Here is a 27,282-nt window from a genome sequence, read left to right on the forward strand (position 1 = left end):
TGTCTTCATCAGGCTGAGTATCTGAGGCGGGGGGATTGATGAGATGGAGGATGGACTTCCCTGCTGTTTCACAGAAAAGCAGGCCCGGATCGGTGTGAGAACAGCCGGGCCAAACCACTGTGAGAAGGGCGCCATGTTGCCCTTCCCACCTTTCTCACGAGGACCTTTCCCTTCCCAGGACACACTTGAATTTGAAGGAGGAGAGCCCTCCGCTGTTCACTTTACATGTGAGAGAACAGGAGGGAAATGGAAAGGGAAGTTTTTCACGTGATGCCACCCCTGACCTAAGTCTAACGCACGCGCAGTCTGTCCTAGGTCCACCAGAATCCTAACAGGCAGCAAGGTGTCCTGGCGTTTGTCCCAGCCGCGGGGTTTCCATTATTGTCCTCTCCACTCTACCTCTGTTGTACAAAAACGATTTTACAGCCGGCCTGGCGAGACAGCAGCACGGTAGTTTTGTATCATTTACTTCCCCACGCACCACTTGAAGAGTAAGAAATGCAGTGGCAATATGCGGTTTTCGCCTTTCCAATAAAGGTTTATGAACTGGTTCGTGTGGTCTTCCTTTCTGCGCAGGTGTTTCTGACCGAACCACACGGAAGCGGGTGGTAGGCCGCGTTCGGATCTTATTTCCCGCAGTCTCGTTGCACTTCGCAGAGCTGTCCAGAGAAGGGCCTTGAGAGCGTCACCCGCACAATGGCTCTCCCGTCAGAAGTAGTATCGCATATACCGTCCAATAGGCCTTTAAAGGGGTGCACCTCGGGGCGGGGGCCTTCTCACAAGGACCTTGCCCTTCCCAGGACACACTTGAGTTTGAAGGAGGACATTCAGAACCTGGCAGCCTTCACCACTCTCCCTCTCCAGAACATTCCACCTCGAAAAGGAACCCGTTAGTATTCGTGCTCTGGCCCTTCCCCGGTGCAGTCGCTCATCTGGTGTCTGTCTCTCAGGCTGGGCTGATTTTGGACTGTTGGTATAAAATGGGGTTCTTTTCTTATTTTTTAAGTCCTCATCTAAGAGTATGTTTTCCATTAATCCTTGGAGGGAGGGAGGGAGGAGAGGAAGAGAGGAACACTGATGTGATCGCCTTCCCCACACACCCCGACAGGCTGGGGGTCGAACCTGTGACCCATCAGTTCACAGGCTGACGCGCTGACCACAGTGAAACTGGCTGGGGCTCCAGTGGGATTCCAACAGTCCATGTCCAGGGCTCGTCCCTGACAGCACAGTTCTGACTTTGTATTGCCAGGTCACACTCGGGCACAGGCACGTGCACGCCTGCTCACCGCTCGGCGCCGGTGGACACGAGGTTTTCCATTTGGGATCACGCTATGAACATTCAGAGTTTTGTGTGGGCGTCTGTCCAGTTCTGGGTAGATGCCGAGGAGTGAAGTGACTGGCTCCCCCGGTAACCGTCTAATCCTTTGCCAAACTTCTAAAAGGCCGCCCCATCGGACAATCCTACCAGCGGTGGAGGAGAGAATTCGTTCTCAACTGCCCGCGTGGACCCTCCTGAGGACAGCCTTTGCGGTGGGGGAGGGGTTGAGATCTGCATCTGCCTAATGATGAATGACACGCATCCGCCATGTGCTCACTGGCCACGTGTGTACCTTGGGAGCAGCGTCTGTTCACAGCCTCCGCCGTGTCACTCAGGCTGTCTCCGTGTCCACCTCCCTCTGCTGCAGGTGCCGTGTTACGTCGAGCCTTCCCTACGTGGGCGCCGCCTGGCTGGCATGGCCTCAGGCCGTGCGGGGTGACCTAGACAAGGCTGAGGACGACTGTCAGGTATGGCATGGAATGCTCCTGCTAATGTCCACGTGGGAGTGGCTTCTAACCGCCCCACCTGCCAGACTCAGCGCAGCTGTTTCAGTGAAACATCCAGAAACCTTGCCCGGCACCTGCCGATCATTCCTTTAGTTCAGGTCCAGTAAGAGAATTGGTGGCCCCACCACGTGGAGAACAACCGTGGACTAGTGTGCAGTGCTGAGTATCGTCTTTCACACCTTTTTAAATGTTATTGTTATTAGTTGTTAGTCCTCACCCTAGGATATTTTTTCTGTTGGTTTTTACAGAGAATGGAAGGGGGAGGGAGAGAGACACATCGATTGGTTGCCTCCCGCACACACCCCGACTGGGGCCAGGGTCGAGCCTGCAACCCAGGTACATGCCCTTGACCAGAACAACCCACAACCCTTCAGTCTGCAGGCCAACACTATCCACTGGGCCACACTGGCCAGGGCTGTATATATTTCCTAATTTTCATCACCATCCTTGTCATGTTTTTTTTATATATATATATATTTTTTATTGGTTTCAGAGGAAGGGAGATAGAAACATTCATGATGAGAGAGAATCATTGATCAGTTGCCTCCTGCACATCCCCGCCTAGGGATCGAGCCCACAACCCAGGCCTGTGCCCTTGGCTGGAATCGAACCTGGGATCCTTCAGTCCGCAGGCCGACGCTCTATCCACCGAGCCAAACCGGCCAGCGCAACATATGTTTGATTTGCAAATATTTCTCCCATTCTATGGGTTGCCTTTCTTAATGGTCTTTTAAAGCACAAATGTTTTTTAAATTTTTGAGAACATCTAATTTATCAATTGTATTTCTTTTGCTCCTTGTGCTTTTGGCACCACATAAAGCATTTTACCCTAAAGCCGTGGCCCGGAGCAGCCCCGTGCTCACTGGAGTAGCTTTTCTTGTTGGTGCTTTCCTGGGGGCACAGCCCTGTCCCCGGGGAGGGGCTGGGCCCTGCAGCCCCGTCTGCTGACGCCACAGGAAGCCCCTGTTCAACAGCTACCATCGGGCTCAGGGTTCAGTCCCAGGTGCTGATCACACCCACCCCGTGATGTGAGACAGCCACGCCGCTGCGACCGACAGCGCGGCAGGACGAAGTGCCGCCTCCACCTCCGCAGCCGCAGCACCGAGGAGTGGCCGGCCCGGCGGCTGAGTGCTCCGTGTTCCGTGTCACCTCCCCGCCCTGCCAGTGCCCGGTTCACAGGCAAGTATTCGGTAAGAAGGCTTCCAGAGAAGCCACAGGCCAGGAAGCGAGGGAGAAAGGGTCCCAGGTCAAGTCCAACCCCAAGGCCCACACTCTTCGAGGACGTGCCATACAACCCGTCCGCAGCCCCGGGAGAGCTGCTCCCTTCTCCACGCTTCCAGCACGAGGCCCGGGGGAGCTCAGTGGCCCGGTGTCCGTCGGCCATCCTAGAACCCGTCACCGGGGTCAGGCTCACCGGGCCTGGATCCCACGTCCAACCGTTCTCACCTCAGTGCCCGCGTTTCCATGAAGAGCAAGCATGTCAAACTCAAAGGCTAACCCAGGCCAAGTAAATGAGGCATGTGGCCCGTGGTCTGCGAGTTTGACATGCTTGATGCAGAGGGGCCTTGCTTTGGAAGGGGACACGTCTTATATGTTTGAGAGATATCCATTGTCAGCATGGGGGGAGCAGGGAGTGGGGCCTCTCCTTTCCCACTGCCATCTTCATATCTACCCTGAGTGGCCAGATTATGATGATCTCTGAACGCATAATAATCTGGCCACTCAGTGTGTGTGTGTGTGTGTGTGTATGTATATATATATATACATACATACACATATTAGAGGCCCAGTGCATGAATTTGTGCATGGGTGGGGTCCGGCCAGCCTGGCCAGGGGGAGGGGACATGGGCAGTTGGCCAGCCTGCCTGCTGGTTGAACTCCTGGTCGAGGGGACAATTTTCATATTAGCCTTTTATTATATAGGATATACACTGAGTGGCCAGATTATTATGCGTTCAGAGATCATAATAATCTGGCCACTCCATGTGTGTGTGTGTGTGTGTGTGTGTGTGTGTGTGTGTGTGTGTATGTAATATTTTTTAACTATTTCAGAGAGGAAGGGAGAGAGAGAGAGAGAGAGAAACATCAATGATAAGAGAGGACCATTGATCGGCTGCCGCCTGCACGGCCCCCACTGGGGATAGAGCCTGCAACCTGGGCCTGTGCCTTGACTGGGAATTGAACCATGACCTCCTGGTTCATGGGTCCACCCTCAGCCACTGAGCCTCCCCGGCCGGGCTCCACTGCCATCTCTGAGCAGCAGGAATGTTGGGAGGCTGTCCCGAGAGCCCCCTTCCTGACAAATGGGGGGCAGCAGCAGGCCTGAGGCCACCTCTGGGGCAAGTCAGTTGTTCAGTATCTCCCTTTCCTTCCCTGCGCCCAGGGATGGAGTCACGGCCAAAATAACCACCAGGCTGCATGCAAAGCGAGAGCATACCAGGAAGAATGGCTTGACCGCGGAAACCTGCCCAGCCAGTAACGCAGCCAGTAAGGCCGACGGAAGTAGGTTCTCCCAACAGCACCCGTGTGCACATCCACCCTTCCCCACCCACCGCAGTGCAGTCTGGACTCACATAATTGGCATCCGTGCATGCCTAGTTAGCCCACACTGCCTGTCTTAGCAAGAGGCATGGGTGCCAGGCATCGCTTAGGAGCTGTGTGTCCAGGTCTCGTGACAAAGCTGAACCACCACAGTGCAGATGGGCCCGGCTGCTGAGCTAGAGGGCATGTGTTTGCTTTTCAATGAAACCCTGCCACATCCTGGCCAGGTAGCTCAGTTGGTTAGAGCAGTGGTCAGCGAACTCATTAGTCAACAGAGCCAAATATCAACAGTATGATTGAAATTTCTTTTGAGAGCCAGATTTTTTAAACTTAAACTTCTTCTAACGCCACTTCTTCAAAATAGACTCACCCAGGCTGTGGTATTTTGTGGAAGAGCCACACTCAAGGGGCCAAAGAGCTGCATGTGGCTCACGAGCCGCCGTTTGCCAACCACTGGGTTAGAGCATCAAACCAATACACCAAGGTTGCAGGTTCAATCCCCGGTCAGGGCAGACAATCAATTGAGTGTGTAAATAAGGGGATCGGTAAGTCAATGTTTCTCTCCCTCTCCCTTCCTCTCTCTAAAATCAATAAAGAGGAAACAAAATTAAAATAAATGAATAAATTACTGCTGCTGGGGATCCCATTGGTGCTTGAACATTTTTTTCAATCTGGAAACTCCCTTTCTTTTAGGGATAGGATGGCTGTGCACAAGATCAACACAAGAATGTTCGTGGAGAGAGGGACGGTGACTGTGAGGAAGGGGACGTTACCCGAACACCCCCGATACATCTCATCGTATCCCTCCGATGCCCGGTATGTAGCTGTTAAAGAACAATGCTGTGAAGTGCTTTATGGCATGTTAAATAGAGCAGGCATCCGTGTGCTGCTGCTTTTAAGACACATGCCTCCCTCGTGGTGCTGAGAGCGGGCACGCCGAGTCGAAAATAATGATGTCCTCTGCGTTCGAGGCTTGTGGTTGTTTAAGTGTTTTTATGACGAGCCCTACTGGTTTGGCTCAGTGGACAGAGCGTCAGCCTGCGGACTGAAAGGTCCCAGTTTGATTTGGGTGAAGGGCATGTGCCTTGGTTGCGGGCACATCCCCAGTAGGTGTGCAGGAGGCAGCTGATCGATGTTTCTCTCTCATCAATGTTTCTATCCCTCTCCCTTCCCCTCTGTAAAAAAATCAATAAAATATATTAAATGTTTTTATGACGAAAATATACACAAGTCAAATAACAGAACGAACCTCTATACGCCCATGGCCGCGGCATTTGGGGGAAACGCTCACGGTGCTACAAATACGTTGCAGAGCGAGGGTGTGCGCTGGAGTGTGAAATCTAAACAAGGACAGTGAAGCCCGGGGACCGTTTTTGACACAAAGTGTTTTATTTTGAAATTCCCAGCAGAGCTCTCATCCTCAGTGCCCTCTCGGGAGCTGCCTGTGAGAATCCAGACTGGAACCGGGGCCTGCCGCCCGGCCCGCACATCCATGCCTGGGGTCGCGCAGCCGGCCCCCAGACCCCCCACTGGCGGGTCTAAATGGACAGAAACCCTCACGGGTGTGGATTTACAGAGTGGCCCCAAGTGGCCAATGTCTCCCTCCAGTGGTGCCCAAACAAGACACCGGAATGGAAGCTGTAGAAGGGATCTCGTGTGACCAGCGCTCCCACACGCGCTCGTCGCTGGGTCTGCAGTCACCACTGTAAAGGCAAACCCAGTGTGTGCGGCGGCATCGTTGTAAACACCATGTAAACATTGCAAGGACTTTAGGTTATTTAGCATCCGAAGAGATATTTATAAAAAACTACTGGACTTGTTAAGACTACAAATACCAGCCCACCCTCCGCCCATGAAAAAAGCAGTTGTTACAAAAATATAAAAAATAGACTCGCCTCTGCTTTGCAACCATCCCGCCAGCCGCTCACCGCTGCGGGGCGCATCCCGCTGACGGACCACGCCAGAGCCCAGCGCCAAGTCCGAGTCTTTTAAGGAAGGCAGCAGTCCCAGGTATCGTTCCTCGAGGCTGTGCTGCCTTTTTCTTGGGGACTGTGACGCCGGCGAGGGGGCCGTTGGGAGTTCGCCGGCGCATCCCCTGCCCGGAAGCTGGAGCCCGGGAGGCTGCTTTCCACGCTCACTGCTTCTCAATCCAGTTCCTTCCTTTCTAGTTTGGGACTTGCTGGGTCCCCAGACCCCTGTGCTGGCCTTGGGCTCCCTAACTGCCCGCTGGGGAGGCGGGGGGCACGCCTGCTCCCACTCTCTGGAGGGTGGGTGGGCCCCGGCCAGGTGTGCTAAGCCAGGGAAGCTGCGGTGAAGGGGGATGCCCGCCCCGGCCTGGGCAGGTGCAGATGCTGCGGGAGCCCTGGCCGTCTGGGAGGGCAGCCAGCAGCAGGTGTGGAGGCAAACACTGCACGAAGTGAAACACGTTTATGCAGTTCTGATCGACGGCACGTGTGCCACAGAAGCTGGGCTGCCAGGCGCGTTGGCCAGTTCATGGGCAGGAAATGGGCCAAACGCAGTTTGCAAGGACTCAGCGGACACTGTGGAGACGGGGTGACTGTCCAGTCCTCGAGGAGGCCCCTCGGGCTTTAGGACCCTGTCAGTGTCGCACTGTTCCTGCTCTCACCAGCAGAGGGCGATGTGTGTCAAGGCTCAACCCAGCCCTGGGCGAGAACCATTGTTGGGGAAAAGCAGGATGGATCCCCTCGCCACCAGGCAGACGCCCCACACACGACTGGCCCAGGTCCCAGCCAACCCGTCACCCCCAAAGCTTTGTGGGTGCACGGAGTCCTTGCTACCTGGTAGCCTGGTCACCTGGCTCACACCCCCTCGTCCCCTGCAGGACACAAGGAAAACAGTATCCACCACCACGGTCTGGCATCCCCCGCGACCCATGCTCTGCATGCACCGAGATGCGCTGTCTGCCTCCGGCCAGAAGGGGGCGCCCCCTGAGCCTGCAGTGGACTCCGGGCCCCCCGCTGGGAGGCTGGGTTCTGCACCAAAGGTTTTATTTCACAGATCGAGTGGCGGTCGGGGATGTCCAGTCCTCTCCGGGCAAAGCCCTGCATTTCCAGCCTCTTGTTCCTCAGAGGAGCCTCTGACCCAGCCCGCGTGTGCTTCTCACCCCGAGAGCCTTAGGAGCAGCGGCGGCGGCAGCAGGTCCAGACAGCGCCCCCGACAGGCGGGCCACGTCCCCTCGACTTTGGTTGCATCAAAAAACAAGAAGAAAAACAGGGTTTCTGGGACATCCCCATTCACATCGGCTGGGAGAGACGTGCTCCCCACGGCAAGGCACAAAGGAGGCTCCTGGGGCAGGATGGGGAGGAAAGCGACGGTGGCCCTGGCGGGCCTGAGGCAGGTCGCTGGGAGGGGCTCAGTGAGGGGCGGGGGGAGGCGGGCCCGGGACCTCAGGCGAACTCCCCGAGGAACTGGATGTGGAAGTCCTTCACCCTCTGCAGCACCGTCTTCAGCTTCTCCACGGGCGGGAGGATGGTCATCCTGGGGAGAGAGCAGCGTCAGCCCGGCCGCAAGCCGCCCGCAGAGGGCAGAGGGCAGAGGCGCGAAACCTGCCGTCGGGGGCACGGAGGCACGAGGAGAAGCGGGCCAGCTGCCCTGGCCACAGCCACGGCTCCAGCCCCGACCGACAGCAGCTGGTATGGCACCCGGCACCTGTCGAACCACTATCCCCCCATTCATATACTGCTTTTACTTTTCAAACTATTTTTTTAGATTTCATAGAGAAGCATCCATGATGAGAGAGAATCATGGACTGGCTGCCTCCTGCACACCCCACCCTGGGGATCGAGCCCGCAACCCAGGCACGTGCCCGGATCGGGAATCGAACCCTGACCTCCTGGTCCATCAGTCAACCCACAGCCACGGAGCCCCGCCGGCCGGGCGCATACCTTGTTTCCCTGAGTGACACATGCAAACAAAAGCCACAGCCAGGGCAGCATTAGGCCCAGCGGCCCGGCCATCACGGCAGGCGGTCTGCGGACACGGGCGGCGCCCAGACCTCCCAGAGCGGACTCCTATTTCCTACAGACACAGACACAGGCTCCCACTGGAGGGGCCTCTCCATCTCCCCCCGCGGTCTCGTCCAGGGAGAACCCCGAGAACTCCCACGTCCTCCGGCCCTGAAGGCAGGCAGCTCTCTGGGTGAGCCCTGGCTGCCAGGTGAGCCCAGCATGAAGGGGAATGGCCAGCCATCGCGTGTGTCCACGGGGCACGCTGCCCACGACCCTGACCGGGTGGAGACTGGGCCCAGGTGCTACCTGAGCTCATGACGGCTCTTATTTAGCGTCTGCCCAGGGGCATCTGAGGGCCCTGAGCGGAGCAGGCGCCGTCCCTGGGGAGGGGAGGGGCTCCAGCTCGCTCAGCCCGAGGGCCCATCACGCGGGGGCTGCTGGGAACTGTGTGTTTGGATGGGGGACCTCCGCAGGCCTGTGGGACAGCGGACGGCACCGCTGAGCCCCGATGCCAGATGCGGCCGTCGTGGGGTGAACGGACTAAAGTCAGCACACCAGCGGGAGCTTCCCGGGTGGCAGGTGACGGATGGAGGCAGCGAGCGAGGGTGGGACGGTCTGGGAGCGACCCAGGGGGCATGGGGCTCAGGGGGCTCTGCAGGACAGTGGGGGTGCGGGGGGGGGGGCTAGCCCAGGGAGGCCGGGCTGCACGCGTCTCAGTCCCCGCAGCCAGACCCTGCTGGGCAGCCGGAGCCCAGGTTCCCAAGACAAGCCAGGTGGTACCTGAAGTGGTAGGTGCCTTCCCGCTGCCCGAAGCCGCTGCCGGGCACCACGCAGATGCCCGTCTCCTCCAGGAGCTTCATGCAGTAGAACATGTCGGGGGCCATGTTGTGGGCCTGCAGGGACAGGCGGCCTCGGTTCACACGGCTTTGCACAAGCACGCCACCGACAACTCCAGCAAACAGTAGAATCAGAGGTTCCTTCCCGTGGCCAGGCCCGCCCCCACCCTCTCTCCAAGGACCGGCCAGACGCTGGGTGCTGCGTGGCTGGTGCAGGGAGCAAGGGCCTGGGGAAGTGTGAGGGTGGAAATACTTGATCCTCAACGTAGGGTCCGTGGCACCGCCTGAGAAACTGTTAAAGCGGGTCTCGGACCCTCCAGCCTTCCTGAACCCCAAGTTCGCGGAGGGAAGCTCTGGGGCAGATGGCCGGGGAGAGGGGACGAGAGAGTGCTCTCCTGCTCCCCGAGCCCGGTCACCGTTTCCCCTGGGCCCTGCCTCAGGCCCCAGCGCCCACAGGGCCCAGATCAGCACGCCGCCAGCCAGCACAGCAAGCGGGGGCTGGGCCTCGGGGGGTCGCCTTCACCCCAAGGGCCCACGGAGCGCAGAGCCCAGGCGAGAAGCAGCCCCAGCCCCGCAGTCCCGGGAGCCAGAGAGAGCCCCGCCCGGCGCCCACCTGAGCTGCCTCCACGGCTCTGGGGGGGAGGAAGATGCGGGGGAAGGCGTACATGGCCCCCTGCAGGGGGTTGCAGCGGATTCCCGGGACTTGGTTGAACAGGTCTTCCGTCAGCTTCGCTTTCTCGGCCAGATTGCTCAGCACGGACTCCTTCTCCTGACGGGACAGAGCGAGTCAGCACCCGATGTCACCGCGAGGCTGCCGCCACCGGAAACGGCCCTTCCACGCCAGGACCGGGCGGACGTGAGGGCGAGCCTGCGCGCGTGAGTCCTGCCGGGTGTTGTCACTTGCTATCGAAAGGGTCTGAATGGCCCGGCCGGCGTGGCTCAGTGGTTCGATTCCCGGTCAGGCACATGCCTGGGTTGTGGGCTCAATCCCCAGTGCGGGGCGTGCGGGAGGCAGCCGATCGATGATTCTCTCTCATCACTGATGTTTCTGTGCTGTTTCTGTCACTCTCTCCCTCTCCCTTCCTCTCTGAAATCAATGAAAATATGTATTTTTAAAAAGGGTCTGAATGGACTGCTTTAAGAGCTGAGGATGTCTGCTAAGGCCAGAGGCAGCTCCATGGTCCTTCTCTCTGGGTGCCCATCCGTGGGGGCCCACAGGGAAGGGAGAGGAAAGAGGTGGCCACATCCACCCCAACACTCGCCCCGCCGCACCCTCAGACTTCGCCTCCTGCGGTGCTCCCGCGCCCGGAGGAGCCACGCGTGCCTCCGAGAACATGCCCTGGGCACCGGGGCCCTGGCTGGGGCGGGGTGGCGACGGGCCCCGGGCCCCGGGCCTCACCCTGATGAACTGCTCGAACGACTCCTCCCCGGGCCTCGGCGGGTTCACCACGATGTCCATGGCGGCCTGCCCCGACACGGGCGGGCACAGGCGGACTGAGAGCAGCTTCACCAGCTGGCCTTTGATCTCGGGGTGCAGGTTGATCACCTCCATGTAGCCTCCCCGGTAGCCGCACCTGCGGGGAGGAGGGGCAGGAGACACACTGAGTGCCGTCTGCCAGCCGGAAGCTTCTGGGGCCGTCCCCACGCCCGACAGAGGGGAGGGCCTGCTGAGCTCCTACCCGGGGAGCGTGACGGGAAGGGACATGTGCACACGCATGTCTGTTTACGAGGAACAAGCACACTCCCTCTCCTTCTCTTTCTCCCCGAGGTGGGGGCGCTGGGGCAGCAGCCTCAGAGCCAGAGAGGGACCCACATGCCAGGAGGGCAGGGCCGGCCCCCCCCCCCGGTCGCCCTTGAGTGACCTTGTGGCGCGCAGCCTGCCCTGGACATCCCCCGCCTTGGGACTGTTATGTCACAGACACACGCTTTATCTTGGTTGAGCTGCTGTATTTTGGGGCCTCTTTGTTACAGCAGCTGAGCCTGAACCCCAACTAATACGCTAGCCTCGTTCCAGAGGGGCCCGATTCAGGCCTGGCACCCCCTGCACAGGGGAAAGGTCATTGCCGGGGCATCGGCCTGAGCACGTTCGCTGGGTGTTTTGCTGCCTGAAACAGCGTCAGCCACGGGAGCAGCGCTGAGAGCCAGGGAGGGAGGGAGGGAGGGAGGCAGCTCACACCCCGCATACGACCTCCAGCGGCCAGCTCCCCCCGGGCTCGTGCTGACGGGGAGCAGGTTCTGTGACTTAGCGCCGAGCGGAGCCAGACTCACACAGGGTCGAATCCTATGCGGACAAGCTGAGATGTGCGAGTTTAAAAAAAAAACACGACCTTTCAGAACGAGACCTGCCCCATCAGGGCATCTTCTGGGGCCCTCCCCCCCCCCCCCGCCCCCGCCTGGGGACTGACTGACAAATGCAGACTAATGACCAAATGCAGGCACCGAGGCAGGAACAGGGCCCCCTTCCTCGCTGCACCCGCACCCTCAACCTCAGAGCAGGGCGTGACGACACCCCGCCAAACGCTCTCAGAATCCCTGGCAGACGGCTTCCCGCCTGACCCCTGGACCGGGCTCCCCACGCGAGCACACGGGCCGGCATCCCAGCAAGGATTCCTTCCCTGCCTGAGGCCTGGCCTGGCTGCGGACACACCCGCCCCCGGCTGTCCCCCGACCAGGCTCCGGGGGACGTGCGGCCTGTCTGGCGTCTCAGAGCAGCAGAGGCCACGGTTAGGGAGGCCCTCGCTGTCGGGGGGCTTGATGGGGGGCGGGCAGTGGGAGGCGGGGGCGGGGGGCACGTACTCGCCCATGTAGCCCTTGGAGGTGGAGTGGAAGGAGGCGAGCTCCACGTTGCTGGAGTACTCGGGGCCCAGCTCCGAGAGCACCTTCTTGAAGGAGTGGAACCTGCAGTCGGCGGAGTACACGTTGTCCTGGTACACCTGCGGGACAGGGGCTCGGCTCGGACTGCTTCCGGGGACCAGCCGCACGGGCCCCAGGAACCTTCCAGAAGGAGGAGAGGCCTGGCCAGACGCAGACGCGTCCTCCCACACGAACCCCACCCGATCTCCAGACCTCCTTCCCACCGCGTGTGACCAGCGACGAGACGGAGGACCCCCGGCCTGGCAGGGGCACCCGGGAGCGCGAGGTTCCTTCCTTCCAAGGTCAGTGACGCGAGCAGTTCCCGGCCTGTCCCGCCCCACACCTGCCCCGGCTGGACCTGCAGGGTCTCTGTCCCTGTCCACTCCACATGCGCCCCTCCCACACCACCACCCCCAGACCATCCGTCCCCCACCAGACCACCCACCCCCCACTAGACCACCCCCCCACCAGACCACCCCCCCACTAGACCATCCGCCCACCAGACCCCCACTAGACCATCCGTGCCCCCCAGACCATGTGTCCCCCACCAGACCATGCGTCCCCCCCAGACCATGCATCCCCCACCAGACCATCCGTGCCCCCCAGACCACGGATAGGAGCAGCTCCCACGCCTGTCGGTTCTCTCCTGTCCTTGTGGCTGCAGCACCCACCGGCACGGCCCCAGCACCCACTCTCCCGCCCGATTTGCCACGGGTAGCACCTTCCCTGCTCTCGCTCTGCAGGTTTGGGGGGCAGGACTGAGGCCCCGTGCCCCACTCAGGGCCTGGTCACTTTGCAGCCTGCCACCCCCGCCCACAGGGAGCGGTTCAGCAGTGGGGGTGCCCGCCGCCCCAGGGGGTGCAGTCCTGCCGCCTGTGCTGGAACCGCAGGGAAGAAATGGCTTTCTAGGCAGGACGTTCGCGGGCCTGCGTGCGGGACCCATAGGCAGGTACAGAACGGGAGAGAATCCAGTTTGAGAGGCTTTTTGAGTCCCTGGATCCGCCCCACACCTGTACGTCCAATGCCTTTTTTCCTCTTTTTAAGTGGTTTGGGTTAGAGCAGTGGTCGGCAAGCTCATTAGTCAACAGAGCCAAATATCAACAGGACAACGATTGACATTTCTTCTGAGAGCCAAATTTTTTAAACTTAAACTTCTTCTAACGCCACTTCTTCAAAATAGACTCGCCCAGGCCGTGGGATTTTGTGGAAGAGCCACACTCAAGGGGCCAAAGAGCCGCATGTGGCTCGCGAGCCGCAGTTTGCCGACCACGGGGTTAGAGTTCTGGGATTATAACCGAGAGTCTAAACCAGTTTGGGATGATTCAGGTGACAGTCTCCGAGGTGGAGGCCCCCACCCAACACACAAGAAGCTGGGTCAGGCCTGGATGCGCCCCCAGAAGAGCAAGACACGCCCCCACGCCCCCCCGCCCCCCCCCGCCCCCGCGGGGCAGCGGCTCGTACCTCGTCCGCCAGGAGGAAGAGCTTCTCCTCCCACGCGAAGTGGATCACGTCTTCGATGCACTTCCTGCTCTGCACTTGGCCTGGGAACCAACAAACCGAATGCAGGTGGTGCCGTGCTGGTTAGTGTCCCCGGTAAGAACCCCCACAGGGACGCGGGCGTCACCCTGCTCCCTGTGACCGCGAGGGACCACCTTCCCCCGTGCTGTGCCTGATGGGGTATAACACACAGATACACACTGAGTGGCCGGATTATGATGATCTCTGAACACATAATAATCTGGCCTCTCAGTGTATATCCTATACAATAAAAGGCTAATATGCAAATTGTCCCCTCGACCAGGAGTTCGACCAGCAGGCAGGCCGGCCATCTGCCCATGTCCCCTCCCCCTGGCCAGGCTGGCCGGACCCCACCCATGCACGAATTCATGCACCGGGCCTCTAGAATATATATATATAAAAATCATAATAATCTGGCCACTCAGTGTACATGCACATACATTACTTGTATGTACATATGTATCTGATGCAAAGCAGTACGTCGATTAGTTACCCTTTTGTCACAAATAAAAATACCTATACTCTTGTCTATGCAAGAACATGTCTGAAGAAGCAGAGCGGAACGCGTGGTGACCAGCTGGTATCTGGCCGTGAACTGCCTGAGCGACGAAGCAGCTCCTCAGCTAAGGGACCAAGCAGTGTCCCCGCCAAGCAAGGCCGACCAGGCTGCCTTGAAGCAAGCCCAGGGTTCTGGATTCGGGGGGCGGGTGGGCAGCACCCCGGGGGCTCCAGGTGGGTTTCTAGCTGCCACGCCCCGTCTCCCAGCAGCTGACCGCGCTTCACACACTCAGACCCCAGCGAGCACAGGGGGCCCTGACGGTACTCCTGTAAGACCTGCGCATGCGCTCCCTTAAGAGACGGTCGGTCATTTCTTCCCAGGCAGCCGGGTGGGTGGCTGTCCACACCCGGCCTGGAAGTCACGGCACCTCTCACCTCCACAGGGAGGCAGGGACTCCTGGGATGCAGGACTTGCTGCTCCAAGGGAGGCACCAGCAGCCTGGCTGGGAGCTTGTGGAAATGCAAATTAGCCCAGCCCAGCCAATCATAGCAGAGCGTCTGGAGTGGGGGCCCGTGGCTGGTTTCCTTGAGTCGGCTGCTCAGAATACTGATGCCCCCAAGACTCTGGGGTGCAGCCTGGCCTGGCATTTCTAAAAAGCTCCCTTTGGGATTCTAAGGTACAGCCAGGATGGAGGGGCTGCTCGGGCGCCTGGCCAGAACATTCATCCCCACTCCCGGAGCCGGTGCACACACACCAGGACAGCCAGCGGCCCGGTGCAGCTGATGTCCCCAAGCGGCAGGTTCCACAGCGACCTCCAGCGCATCCTCGGCCCTGACCCAACTCCTCTCCACCCAGGAGAGGGAGCCCTCGCTCTCGGCACCCGGGCGGCATCCTAATGCACCAGGGCCTGCGAAGCCAGCAGCCCAGAGAGACAAAACGGGCGGGACTGTGCTTTTTGCTTTTTAAGAAAAATATGCAAAATTAGGAGTGATTTTCAGCTTATGGAAACAGTTTCTGCTTTTGTTTTTATGTGGCATTTCCTGTTCAGGCCTCCAGGCAATAGCTCCTCCAAGAAGCACAAAACACCCTCCCCCCACCCACCCTGTTTTTTCAGAAAAACAGACCGAGGCCCAGGGTGAATGGGAACCTGGAGGAGGAGATTGCAAATGCAAGAACAGGAGAAAAACTGGTCTGAGCAATAGCACAGCCCTGCCCAGGAGAAGGCCACAACGACTCACGCCTGTGGCAAATTGTCTGCGTTTATATTGCGAATCTGGAACTGGAACGGGGTTGGGAAAGCAGATTGGGAAAGGGGGAGCAAAGGAGACTTCACGTCATTCCTTAACTCTTCAGCGCCCAGACGCGGGTGCACCAGCCCCCGCCCCGCCCCCGGCCCCGGGGAGGAAGGAGGAGCAGCCACACCTGTGGGGTTCCCGGGGTTGATGATGCACAGCACCTTGGGGTCACAGTGCTCCTTGGCCTCCCGCACGGCCCGCCGGAGCTCCTGCACGTCCAGGGCCCAGCAGTTCTCCTCGTCCAGGTAGTAGTTCACCTGCACGGCGCCCAGCTCCGAGATGACCGCCGAGTAGAGGGGGTACTGGGGGATCGGGATCAGCACCCCCGTCCGCGACTTGCCGCCCCCGGAAACCAGGATCTTCAGGATCGTCTGCAACGGAGGCAAATCACTTCGTCCAGGGCCACCGCCGCTGACAGCAGATGAGCCAGAGGCCCCAAGCCCAGCCTCGCCCCAGCCGCCCCGGGCCAGCCTCCAGTGCAACCCGGCGGGGTGCGGGGGGTGGGGGGCTGCCTCACTTCCTGAGCCTCACTGTCATCTGTAAAACGGGTCTGCCGTCGGAATGAGCAAGGTCAAATGCTTTCACGTTCCCAGCACCGTGCCGGCAGAGGAGGCACACGGTGCGAGCGGAGTCAGAGAAAGGGCCGTGTCGCCAGAAACGTGGGCTCCCCGAGGGCCTAGGGCGCCTCCCCCACTGCACCTGCTGCTGTGCGCTCTGCGGGAAACCGAGGCCGCAGCACCGCGGGCTCCAGAAGCCGGAACCAGGTAAGGCCCGCAGCTCCCGGGGTCGGGGAGACAGCAGGGACCACGAGGGCCAACTCCCTCCCAGGCCTGCCTCCCAGCCAGGAGGCTCACGCACTGCCCCTAACATGCAAGGCTGCCCTGCATGGGCCAACCACGAGCCCCTCCCACGTACAGTAATGCCGTCGCTCGCGCCGGTGGTCAGGTAGATGTTGTCGGGGTCCGCGGGCACGCCACCGTCTCGCCGGGTGATGTAGGCAGCCACGTCCTCCCGGATGCAATTAACGCCCTGGCTGGCGCTGTAAGAGCCTGTGAGACACCCGGCGACACAGTGACCAGGGCCAGTCGGCCATATCCCAACACACAACTAACAGAGGAGGGAGGTTTGGGGGGGCTCAGTGGGGCCCGACTCCCACTGCTCTAAGCTCTGGGATCATGGCGAGCTGTTGAACCACCTAACTGGGCCTCATCCACCCACCTTCGCATGCATCCAGCCACCCACTAACCTACCCACCCACCATCTGTTCTCCCAGCCACCCAGCCACCCACGCATCCACCCAATATTCGCTGAATCCTTGGCTTCTAACCAGTGAGAGGGTGCCCATACCTGGGTCACCTGCCCCCTGAGACTTATACGCAGCCTGTGACAGTATCAGTCATGACAGCTGGGATGGCTTTTTAAAAAATATATTTGTATTGATTTCAGAGAGGAAGGGAGAGGGAGAAGCATCCGTGATGAGAGAGAATCATTGATGGCTGCCTCCTGCACGCCCCACACTGGGGACTGAGCCCACAACCCGGGCCTGTGCCCTGACCGGGAATCGAACCCGTGACCTCCTGGTTCATAGGTCAACGCTCAACCACGGAGCCACCCCGGCCGGGCTGGGATTGCTGTTTTATCACCAGTGCCTACCGTGGTCCACCGAGCTGGACAACGTGCCACCCACAATGCACTGCCTGCCCTCCCAGGGGTCCGCAGTCCTGACCAAACCCAAGCCCAGATCCCGGGGGCTGCTGGGCACCCCCCCTCATCCCACCCGTTTAGGGTTAGAATTGGGGCCACCATCTACAAGCAGTGCAGACACAGGCAAAGCCAGTTTCCGATGCCGGGCGTGAAGCGACCGAAGGTTGCTGTCTTCCTGCCCCTGGCTCACCCGCCCCCCGGAATTCCCAGGCCCCAGCTCCTGCCTTTGCCTTTAGATCTCGTCATGCTCCAACCCACACGGAGCCCCCAAAGCTCACATCTAGTCCCTGCCAGGTCTGTCCTGGAGCCACGGCCTCCCCAGCCTCTGTCCTGCCTCTAATTCCTCCGTGGCCTCACTTTGTGCCGGTGAGCCCGGGCTGCTCCCGTGCGGGCTGAGAGTCCTGGCAGGCGGGGACCACGGCCCAGCCAGAGCACCTGCCCCCGCTGGGCCCGGCCCACACCCCGCACCCCACACCCCCAAGGGCCACCTCTCAGGACAGCCAGGAAGGGAAGCACGGGGCTCTTCCTAAAGGGACAGAGCCCAGGGGGAGCGGAGGGGCGGGCAGATGACAGAGAGGCCCAGGGTGGCTGAGCCCCTGCAGGGCGAGCACGAGCATCCTGGCCCCACTTTCCGGAACATTCAGGCATTCAGCCTACAAAAGCTCTAAGAGCAACTGTGTCGTCTCCCTCCACCCCCCGCCCCCCCCCCCCCCCCCGCCCCCGCTGGGGTCTACAGAGGGAAGCCGATCCCTGCGCAGGCGCTGGGCAAGGAACAGGGCAAAATAAACAGAAAAACCAACAGGAGATGGGAACAGAGAGCAGAGGCCCAAGGGCCGGAGTCCGGTCTCCGCAGGGAAGGGAGAGAGAATGTCATTTTCACATCACGGGGGCCTGGCTCTGGGGAGGAGGCTGGACTGGACTGGGCTGGGCTGGGCAGGGCTGGACTGGACTGGGCTGGGCAGGGCTGGGCTGGACTGGGCTGGGCTGGACTGGGCTGGGCTGGGCAGGACTGGACTGGGCTGGGCTGGGCAGGGCTGGGCTGGACTGGGCTGGGCTGGGCCGGGCTGGGCCGGGCTGGGCTGGGCTGGGCTGGACTGGGCTGGGCTGGGCTGGGCTGGACTGGGCTGGGCTGGGCTGGGCTGGGCTGGGCTGGGCTGGGCCGGGCTAGGCCGGGTTCCCAGCAGAGAGGCCCTTAGGCCAGGTGATGGGAACAATGAAGGGGCGGGGACTGTCGGACCCATGGAAGCTGCCAAAAGGGGGCCGAGGCCTGTGATAGGCAATGGCAATCAGGACTGCCAGCCCCCAGGCCATGCCAGCCCCCAGGCCACGCTGGGAGAGCTGGGGGCATGGAGCCTCCACTCCGCCTCCTGTGGCTGAGGCCAGGCCCTGGTTTAAACCGGCTGACGGAGGGCTGTGTCCACGTGGGCTCCCAAGGCTAAGCCCAAATCCAGCCAGGCGGGTGGGGGACCTGTGCTGGTGGAAGCCACACATTGTCTTCATGATCAGAAAAGTGTAAACACGAGCCCGGGCTGGTGAGCCAAGGGCCAGAGCGATGCACCCGATTGTTTAGTGGAGACAATGGTGGCTCAAGCAATTTCCTGACCAAATAGCCTCAGAGTAAGTCTTTACTAATATTTACTGACCTTTAAGACAGTCTGTCTGCTACCGGAATTGCCTGCCTGACTAAGGGCTAGATGTGCTTCCAAAATTGAATAAAAGGCCGGCAGGACCTGGGCACCAGCAAAGTCCTCCCTTTGCGTTGCACTCTCCACCTGGCTCCCAATTTCCAAATTATTATTTCTTTTGTCTCGTCATTTGCCCGCGGCCCTTCTCCAGATCCCGAACCCTGAACCACCACAATGTACCCCATCGCCCCGCAAACAAGAGGCTCACACCAGAGGCTCACAGCCAGAGGACAAGAGGACCCAGCCACCCGCCACGCTCACTCCCGCGCACACCCATCGGCTCGTTCACTCCCCTCCGCCCTCCGGGATGGCAGGCGGCCTCACCCAGGCTGTTCCCGCCGCAGGCCTGCAGGATCCGCCGGGCTCGCTTCTTGGCATCTTCCGGGAAGCTGGGGCTGTCCAGCAGGTTTGGGTAGGTGCACAGTGCCATCACCTGGGGGGACAGAGGCGCGGGCTAGGCTCCCGCACCCCCCGCCCCAGAGCGCCAGGAGGGGCACGAACAACCTCGGGCAGGACAACTCTGAGGCCCGTGGTCTCCGGGGGAGGGGGCGCTTGTGACCTGGGCCGCCACGGGAGGAGCCCGGGGACAGGAGGCTGCCGCTCAGCCCCTCAGCCCCCAGCCCCGACGCTGCCATACAGGCCAGCGGCTCACGCACCCCCGGCCACAAGAACCAGGGGTTTCCTGGGCAGGAGGCCAGGGCTGAGCGGGCAGCACAGACCCCTTCCCGACGCCCAGCCTGAGCCCCCATCCCTGCCCCGGGTCACCCCCCTCCTCACTATCACCCCTTTCCTGGCCAGAACGGAAGACCAGCTCAGCTTTCTGTCTCTGGAACAGAAACCCACCCTCACCTCACAAATTAAGAGGATGAAGGAGGGACACGTTTGCCCAAGTGCCGGTAAACCAGCTCTGGGGCAGGTCCAGCGGCAGCTGAGGAGCCGTGTCAGGTGCGCTGAGGGGCTGCTCGGCTCTGACGGGCTGGGTGAGTTGGAACCCGGCTTCTCTTCCTTTGCACGGGGGGGGGGGGGGGGGGGGGGGGGGCAGTGACCCGGCCTACCCCTCCCAGGGCCCTGCGGGGAGCGGGGGGCTGGGGGGCCAGCACAGGTGGGAGAGGCGGGGTTTGGACATGGCAGCCAGCCCCAGAGGCTGAGGCAACAGGAGCCTATGTTGCTGGAGCCCCAGGGGCATTCCCCAGTGGGAACCTCTGCTGGGCCCACCCTCCAAACTCCCTGCTTCCGGGGCAACCAGGACCCCCGACCTCCCAGCCTCCACCTCCCGGGGAGCCAGCCAGCTTGGTCTGATCCATTTCCCTGTCCTGGCCCCGCTGATGTGCACGGGCAGCCTCGTGTGAGCTCCCTGCAGGCTGAGCCCGCGGCCCCCACCCCCCACCCAGACAGCAGGGCAGGGGAAGGGGAACCGGGGTATCCAGCCCCCCCGCCTGCCCCACCTGGACCAGGAGCCACACGAGGAACATGCCTTGCTCCCAAACGGGCTCCGATTCCTTGTGGGAAAATCCAGCCCCAGCTGGTCTCCGCCTGTCTGGGAGACCCTATGGCTTCTCCCTGTCCCACCCATCCCACAGCTCTGGCCCACGCAGCATCTCTGTGGCTGGCGCTTAAGCCTTCCTCCTGGAAACCCAGGCTCTGGGCGGGGCCAGGGGCCAGGCCTCCATGCCCAACATGCCATCGAGGCCAGCAGCCCTCCAGGCAGAGCGGGGTGAGCTTGCCAAAGCCACCTGGAGCCAGCACTCACCTGGGAAGCCTCGCTACCCCTCAATGCCCTCACCAGCCAAGCCCCAAACTCAGCAACCGGGACCCCACCCTGAGGCAGAGCCTCCCTGGACCTGGTCCACTGGGGAAACCCCACCCCACCCCCCATGGACTCGGGAATTTCAGCCGACTTTGCAAGAGGCCGGCCTGAGGGAGACAGCGGGCGCTGGAGGGGCCGCTACTTCACGGCACCCCCGTGGGATTCTGGTGCCCGCCTCGTCCTGGGGGGCTGGCCAGGCAGGGAGGGAGGCAGAGGTGAGAGGAGACGGCCGGCCCTCCCAACCCGTTCCCGCCCTCCCCGTGCCTCGCCTCCGAGGGCCCGCTCACCTGGCGGAGGAAGGTGATAGGCTGCTGGCCCATGGCCTGGGCGTCCCCGATGTTGGCACGGATGACCTCGGTGAATGGCTTTTTGATGCCCTGAGCAGAGAGAAGGCGACAGCTGGTTTCGAGAGCCTCTCGGACGCTGGATTCCTGAGGCCGAGCAAGGGTCCCACGGACAGTAACCAGCAGCCCTACGCCAGCCTCACCGGGTGTCCGGCACAGTGCCACGCCCGGGACCCGCCGGGTCCCATGAGGCAGAATTAGCATTAATCTCACTTTACGATGTGGACCCGAGGCTTCAAAGACTGCAGACACGTCCTCGAGGCCACAAAAACGCACACACAGCGCTGGGGCCTACAGCCAGACCCACGAGCATTCTTCTTACCCACACACTCCCCCATCCCGCCTTCCTCCCGCCTCCCCCAAAGGCCACAAGGACCATCCTGTTCTGCCAGGGCCCCCAGGCGGCAGCTGCAGGCCACAGACCTGGGCGGCCTCAGAGCCGTGTCTGAATGAGGGTCCTGGACACACGTGGTGGAGGGAGGCCAAGGTCACGGGGAGAGGCCCCCACAGCCCCTGCCCCCGCCCCCAGCTCCGCCTGGACAGCCCCAGTAACCAGCGGGACTGCGGACGCCCCTCCCACCCCTCCCAGAAGACGCCCGTCAGCAGGGAGCACTCAGGGTCATTCCCTCCAACCTTGGCTTTGCAGGATGAAGAACGTGGGCTGATTTTCACATTAGAAACACAAAAAAACATCGGGAACAAAAGACCGGCTGAGGAGCAAAATCAGGGCCACGGCCAGAGCACAGAAAACAGATCCCAGAGCGGAGGAGCCCGCCGGCCGCTCAGGGGTTGGGCAACGACCTGTGAACCAGGGGTTGGAGGTTCGATTCCCAGGGTGAAGTGTGCAGGAGGCAGCCAATCCATGATTCTCTCTCATCATTGATATCTCTCTCTCTCTCTCTCTCTCTCTCCCCCTCTCCCTTCCTCTCTGACATCAATAAAAATAAATATATTTTAAAAAGAGAGAGAGAGCGAACGAGCGCGAAGGAATCAGAGACCCCGGTGAGGACACCACTGGGGGTGACAAGAACACGGGGTCTGGAGGGAGGGCAGCGGGGATCTGGAAGCGGGGGCGGGGGGGGGGGGCGGGGAGGTGTGCCACCCAGCTGCCTGGAACTGCAGGCTCAGCCTGGAAGAGTGAGAAGCAACAACAGGTTCAAGGGCCTCCCGGGGCAGCTGCAAAGATCACCTGAGACAAGCAGGGTGAAGATCTCCCACATCATCATCTTACAGAGCTGCCAGGAGCGAGGTCACTAGGCCCTGGTGGAGGGAGAAGGCCGTGGGGCAAGGCGGTGGCAGTGCCCAGGGGTGACCAGGTGGGAGGCCTGAGGCACCCTCAATACCCCTGCTAAAGGCAGGAGGCGAGCACTTTAACACTGGCCTTTCCCCTCTTTCTCACAACGTGTGAACAAAAGCAACTTGAGGGAACTTACCCTTAAAAATATATATTATTATTATTTTATTGATTTCAGAGGGGAAGGGAGAGGAAGATAGAAACTTCCATGATGAGAATCATGGATCAGCTGCCTCCTGCACACCCCCCACTGCGGATGGAGCCCGCAACCCGGGCCTGTGCCCTGACCAGGAATCGAACCCTGACCTCCTGATTCCTAGGTCCACACTCAACCACTGAGCCACGCCGGCCGGGCGAAGCTTTCCCTTTTTTAATCAGTAATATACACCTTACGCAAAAACCAGTGGGCTAACGGGATGAAAGCAGCTGCCAGTCAAGTGTTCCCAACCCCCCTTTCCACCCCTCAGCCCCTCCCCCATAGAAATTCTCCAGGGGCTTCTGGAGGAGGCCTGGGGGGGCGTGAGGAGGGCACCCCAGAAATGACCTTCGCAAGCAGGGCCTGACACGTCTCCAAAAGCCATGTTTCTGGGGGAAGAGGCCTCTTCATCCTCGGGGCTGGCCAACCCGGAAAGCTGCCCCGGGGGCATGGAGGAGGCAAAGTGTCCCGAAGGCCAGCGGGGCGGGGCGCTGCCCCCTCCTCCCGGACTGGGCCACGGGTGAGAGGAGGCGCCCGGAGACAGGCTGTGGGCGTGTGGCCTCAGGGAGCCCAGAAGGCTGGGGACAGGAGTGGCCGAGGCCCCGGTGCAAAGGGGCGGGCCTGACACACCCCCGGGCGCAGGCCTGGGCTCCGGGCAGGGCCCCTCTGTCAGCACTGAATCGCCCAGCCCCCCAGGTCCGGCCCCCTGAACGCAGGTGATCCCCATGGCGGGGGCACAGCCCATTCTCCCGTAGGGAGTCACGTTCTGGGCCGGGAACCAGCACAGCCGTGGGCGCTCCGCCAGCCCGTGCAGGGGCGAGTAACGCCTGGAACCGGGCCTGGGCCTGCCCTGCACGGCTCAGCCAATTCCGGGCCTGGGAACACCGAGCACCTCCTTTCTCGGTCCGGGGCTACGGTGGATGAGCTGGGGGGGGAGCCAGCCTGCCCAGCCAAGGGCCGCCACACAGGACACTGTTCGGGGCTGACTCCTGCCCACACGCCTCATCCAGGCCCGGCTGGCACTCCAAGGCGACCGGGCCTCAGCCTCGCCCCCGGGGCCTGCCAGGCCAGCAGGTAGCACTCCTTCCCCTTGAGCCCACCTGTTCCCACCTGCACCCACCCTGCCCGCTGCCTCGCTGTGGGCTCAGGTGAGTTCTACCCACGGGGCTCCCTTCCCACCCCTTGGCCCGAGCAGAGATGGGGAGCGTGTGGTGGGGAGGAGGTTAAGAGGTGTCACGGGCCTTCTGTGAGTCCTACACTACAAATTTCTTTTCTTTCTTTTTTGTTAATCCTCACCTGAGGGCATTTTTCCACTGGCTTTTAGAGAGGGTGGAAGGGAGGGAGGGAGGGAGGGAGGCAGAGAGAAACATTGATATGAGAGAGACACATCAATTAGTTGCCTCCCACAGGTGCCCCAACTGGGACCGGGGATTGAGCCTGGAATTAAACCCAGGACCCTTCAGTCCACAGGCCAATGTTCTATCCACTGAGCCAAACCGGCCACGGCCAAATTTTTCTTTTAAAGTAGCCGCTTACTGGAAAGGGTTGCTAACTGGAAAGGAAGTAACCCGTCAATTTCACCACCTGTGCAAGGGCCCCCAGCTTCCCCTCTCAGCTGCCACAGGCACAGCCTGGGGGCCTCCGAGGTTACCTGCTCACACCCTGATGTTGACAGCAGTGACCCCGCTTCCCTCCAGCTAGGGATGTTCTGCCCCAGCTACGGACTTAACAAACAACTCCCCCGCTCTCCACGCCCAATACAAAGCAGGAAGGACAGGAAGGCAAGGGACTGACAGATCTTCAAACTCCGCTCCCTGCAGCTTCTTTTAAAGTGCTGCTCCCGTGAACACCGACCGAGCCGCTGATGGGTCCGATGGGTCCTTCCCTCGGAGGTACAAAGGTACCGTCAGGAGGAAGGAAAAACAGTCCCACACAGACGGGCAGGAGAATGCTCCCTTTCACACGCATGGCACTCCCCCCACCCCAACCCCACCCCCGCCCTCGGCCCTCCTGAGCGCTCTCCACGGAAGGACAAGGACGGGACTCGCCAGGGGAGCCACCCCAAAGCCAAACACTGAAGCCACGTGGCCAGCCAGAAGCCGTTACTGTTTGCAGAGCACCTGGAGACGGAGGCGGCGTAAAGGCCTGGGTAGACAAAGCCGTGAGGCTCACCCCAAGCCACCCTCCTCCCTACACATCCCTGCCCGTCCCGTCTAGAACCGAGTGGGACCACTTATAACAAGTCCAGCTTTCATCACTGCAGTTCAACAGAGCTGGAGAAGCCAAAGCTGGGCCAAGCCAAAAAAAAAAAAAAAAAAAAGGCGGGGAATCCAGGGCTCTCTGAGGGCGCCGCTGAAGCCAGCACAGTGCAGAGACTGTCTCCGGAATGAGGGGTTGGGGGGGGCGGGGGGGTGCTCGCCTGGCCGGGCTCTCTCGCCAGCACCAACAGCCAGGCGCCTGGGACCCAACAAAGAGAAGGGGTGAGCCCGCGAGGGCACTAGAAACTGTAGGTGGACAAAAAGAACGGCTCAATTCACGCAGCGGTAGGGCGTGGGGTTTGGGGCGTCTGTCCCAGAAATCAGTGTGTTTCTGGCTCAAGTGACCAAGAAACGTGTTCACCTGCAACCATCGCGCCATACCCCGCCGGAAACCCTTCCTGGTTGCGCACCTTCACACCCAAACTTCGCACCTTGAAAGCCTGAGCCCAGCACACACGTGTCTCATCCATCTTTCCCGTCTCATCCGTCTCGTCCCCCTCTGCCCAGCAACTCTCCAAACAGCACCACCTGCTCCCCAAGTGCCCAGACCCCCCACCTCCTCCAGGCTTTGCTCACAGCCCCTCTCACATCTTCTCTGCTGAGATGTCCCACCGGCCCTTAAAGGACTGGGGGAGGGGCTCAGGCCCAGAGAACAGAGCAGCCAGCCATCGGGAGGCAAAGGCAGTCCTCCTGCTCGGGCACTTCCTTCAAGGAGCCAACACCCAGGTTGATATTTAGCAAAATGCAGCGATAACCCCTGACCCCCAGCCACTCTGGAAGCAGATAAACCTTGAACAAGGTAACCTCAGCTTTGTGTGACAGGGAGATTGTTATCACTCCAGCCTGCCAGGTATCAGCCAGGGGCAGGGCAGCCTTAACCTGCGTGCCCCGCCCAGCCCATGGCGGGGCCAGGGAGGGCCAGAAATCAGACCCAGCCAGCCTAGGAGCCAGCTTCAAACTTGGCCCTGCAGAGAGCCAGAGGGAGTCGCTGACGCTGGCTGGTCCAGCTCACGGTTTTGAGTCAGCAGAACTGGGTGTCCCGAGCGAGGTGTCTGCAGGCCACGAGCTCATCCAGCCCCCAACGGCCCCGTCGGAATGGGGACCGAGTGCCACGGCCTCCTGCCTTGGGACAGTAAGTGATCCAGTGCCTCTGAGGGCAAGATCCAGGAACTCCCCACCCCCACTCCGGGTCAGAACTATCTTGTTCAACTCTCAAACTCTTTTCCTGCAAACCCTGGCGCGTTTACCCTGTGACATGCCCCTCCAGACGCCACTTCACGAAGTCCACCCAGGATTGAAGTCCTACAGGGGCACCCTCACGCCCCTGCCAGCCACCTGGCTGTTCCGGGGCAGAAAATCACTCCTGGGTGTGCGTCACTTGACACGCAGCTATGAACTCGGCTATGAACTAGGCCAAGATCCCGGCCAGCTGGCCACCAAGAGGAAGCAAGTCCCTACCAAGGCCCGCAGGCCCACCTCCGACTACCCGACAACGCACTGGGGGGCGGCTGTGTCCTCAGAGAACAAAATGTGGCTGCAGATCAAGGTCCCACAGGGGGCCTGGACGGGGACCTAGGCAGGGCCCCCTCCGGCCCCTGCTCTGAGTTCATGGAGAGAGCAGGCTTGGGCACAAGCCCTCTCCTCCTCCCTAGCCATCGCCTTCTCACACCACCACCCAGCACCCCATCCGGCCCCTCCATTGCCCTTTCTCCAAAGGACTGATTCAGGCCCTGCACTTCTGACCTCTCCGCTGCTGCTGGTTGTCTCTCTATCCCCGCCCCCCAAGGATCTGGATTCCAGGCGAGGAAGACAGCCCCCCAACTTGCAGCGCCAGGCACGACGCGGCTCAACAAGTGACCCGCACCCGAGGGCCTGGCTGTGCCGAGTGCGGGGCACTGGTGGGTGAAGGGGTGGGAGAAGGGCATTGTTTTGTTCAAGTCAAGCCTGGTCGAAAGCAGAAGCCGCCGCGGGGGGAGGAAGGGAGGGCGCGCAGACCCCGGCGGAGGACAGCTGCTCTGCGCACCCCACCGCGCCCCGCACCCCGCGCCCCGCGCCCGCGCTCACCCTCTGCAGCTCCAGCTCGATCTCGCCCGCCTTGAGCACGATGGGTCCCCGCACCGCATACTCCACCGCCTTCACCTGCGGGTTCATGGACTCGAGCGTCAGGATGCGCTCGCGCCGGCTCCGCTCGGGCCGCACTTGGAGCACAGCTGGGGCCTCGGCGGCCGCGCTGCTCCGACAACGGCGCCAGGGGCCCAGGGGCCCGGGGCAGCAGCCCCGCCGGACCAACGCTGCCGCTCGCTGCATCGCGCACCCGCACAGAGAAACCTTGGCACAAAACAAAAAAGAAAAAACACGTCGCTCACAGCCCAAGGCGGGCACCCAGGCTCCTGCCCCCAAGCCCGGCCAAGCGATCGCCAGCCAGGCTCGGGGACCGTGTGCCCATCCCCCGGCGATCGGACCCTCCAAGCGCCACTGCGGAGCCAAAGCGCTGCACAATCGGGGACTGCAAAGGCTGTGCCCAGTGCATGCCTGCAACGTGCCTGTCGCCGCCCGGCCACCCCTCGCCGGCCCCGCTAGCGCGCGAGTCTCCAGCTGCTCTCAGGCTTCAGCGTCCGCTCCCGCATCCTAGCGCCTGGCGTCCGCACCGCCAGGTCCCC

At 61.2% G+C, this 27,282-nt stretch overlaps 1 protein-coding gene across 3 annotated transcripts; it reads right to left on the reverse strand.

Moving 5' to 3' along the window:
* Nucleotides 1–5,656: 5,656 nt before the first annotated feature.
* GPT2 (glutamic--pyruvic transaminase 2) lies at nucleotides 5,657–27,282 on the reverse strand. 3 transcript variants are annotated; one of them, XM_079800317.1, is made up of 12 exons: nucleotides 27,155–27,282; nucleotides 26,687–26,950; nucleotides 20,818–20,907; nucleotides 19,048–19,156; nucleotides 16,250–16,383; nucleotides 15,462–15,705; nucleotides 13,484–13,563; nucleotides 11,966–12,102; nucleotides 10,569–10,743; nucleotides 9,783–9,938; nucleotides 9,114–9,226; nucleotides 5,657–7,863 (listed from the first exon to the last, which is right to left on the reverse strand). In XM_079800317.1, exons 2-12 carry the CDS (start codon nucleotides 26,927–26,929, stop codon nucleotides 7,773–7,775), a joined length of 1,572 nt encoding a protein of 523 aa, XP_079656443.1. In that variant the 5' UTR covers nucleotides 26,930–26,950; nucleotides 27,155–27,282; the 3' UTR covers nucleotides 5,657–7,772. The 3 variants fall into 3 exon arrangements, with proteins under 3 accessions (XP_079656443.1, XP_079656442.1, XP_079656444.1); XM_079800316.1 differs by having other exon boundaries at nucleotides 27,166–27,274; XM_079800318.1 differs by lacking the exons at nucleotides 26,687–26,950; nucleotides 27,155–27,282 and adding an exon at nucleotides 22,064–22,320.

This window comes from Cnephaeus nilssonii, assembly GCF_951640355.1.
Source record: "Cnephaeus nilssonii genome assembly, chromosome: 20".
Lineage (NCBI taxonomy): Eukaryota > Metazoa > Chordata > Mammalia > Chiroptera > Vespertilionidae > Cnephaeus > Cnephaeus nilssonii.

Bases quoted from the DNA above. Each gene is read 5' to 3' on its own strand.
- GPT2 (XM_079800317.1), bottom strand. From the start codon at position 26,929: ATGCAGCGAGCGGCAGCGTTGGTCCGGCGGGGCTGCTGCCCCGGGCCC. The intron at 15,706-16,249 runs GTACGTGGGAGG...CCTCCGTTGCAG, and splicing joins GCGCGAGCGACGGCATTACT to ACGATCCTGAAGATCCTGGT. The intron at 7,864-9,113 runs GTACCACCTGGC...CTCTCTCCCCAG, and splicing joins GAAGGCACCTACCACTTCAG to GATGACCATCCTCCCGCCCG.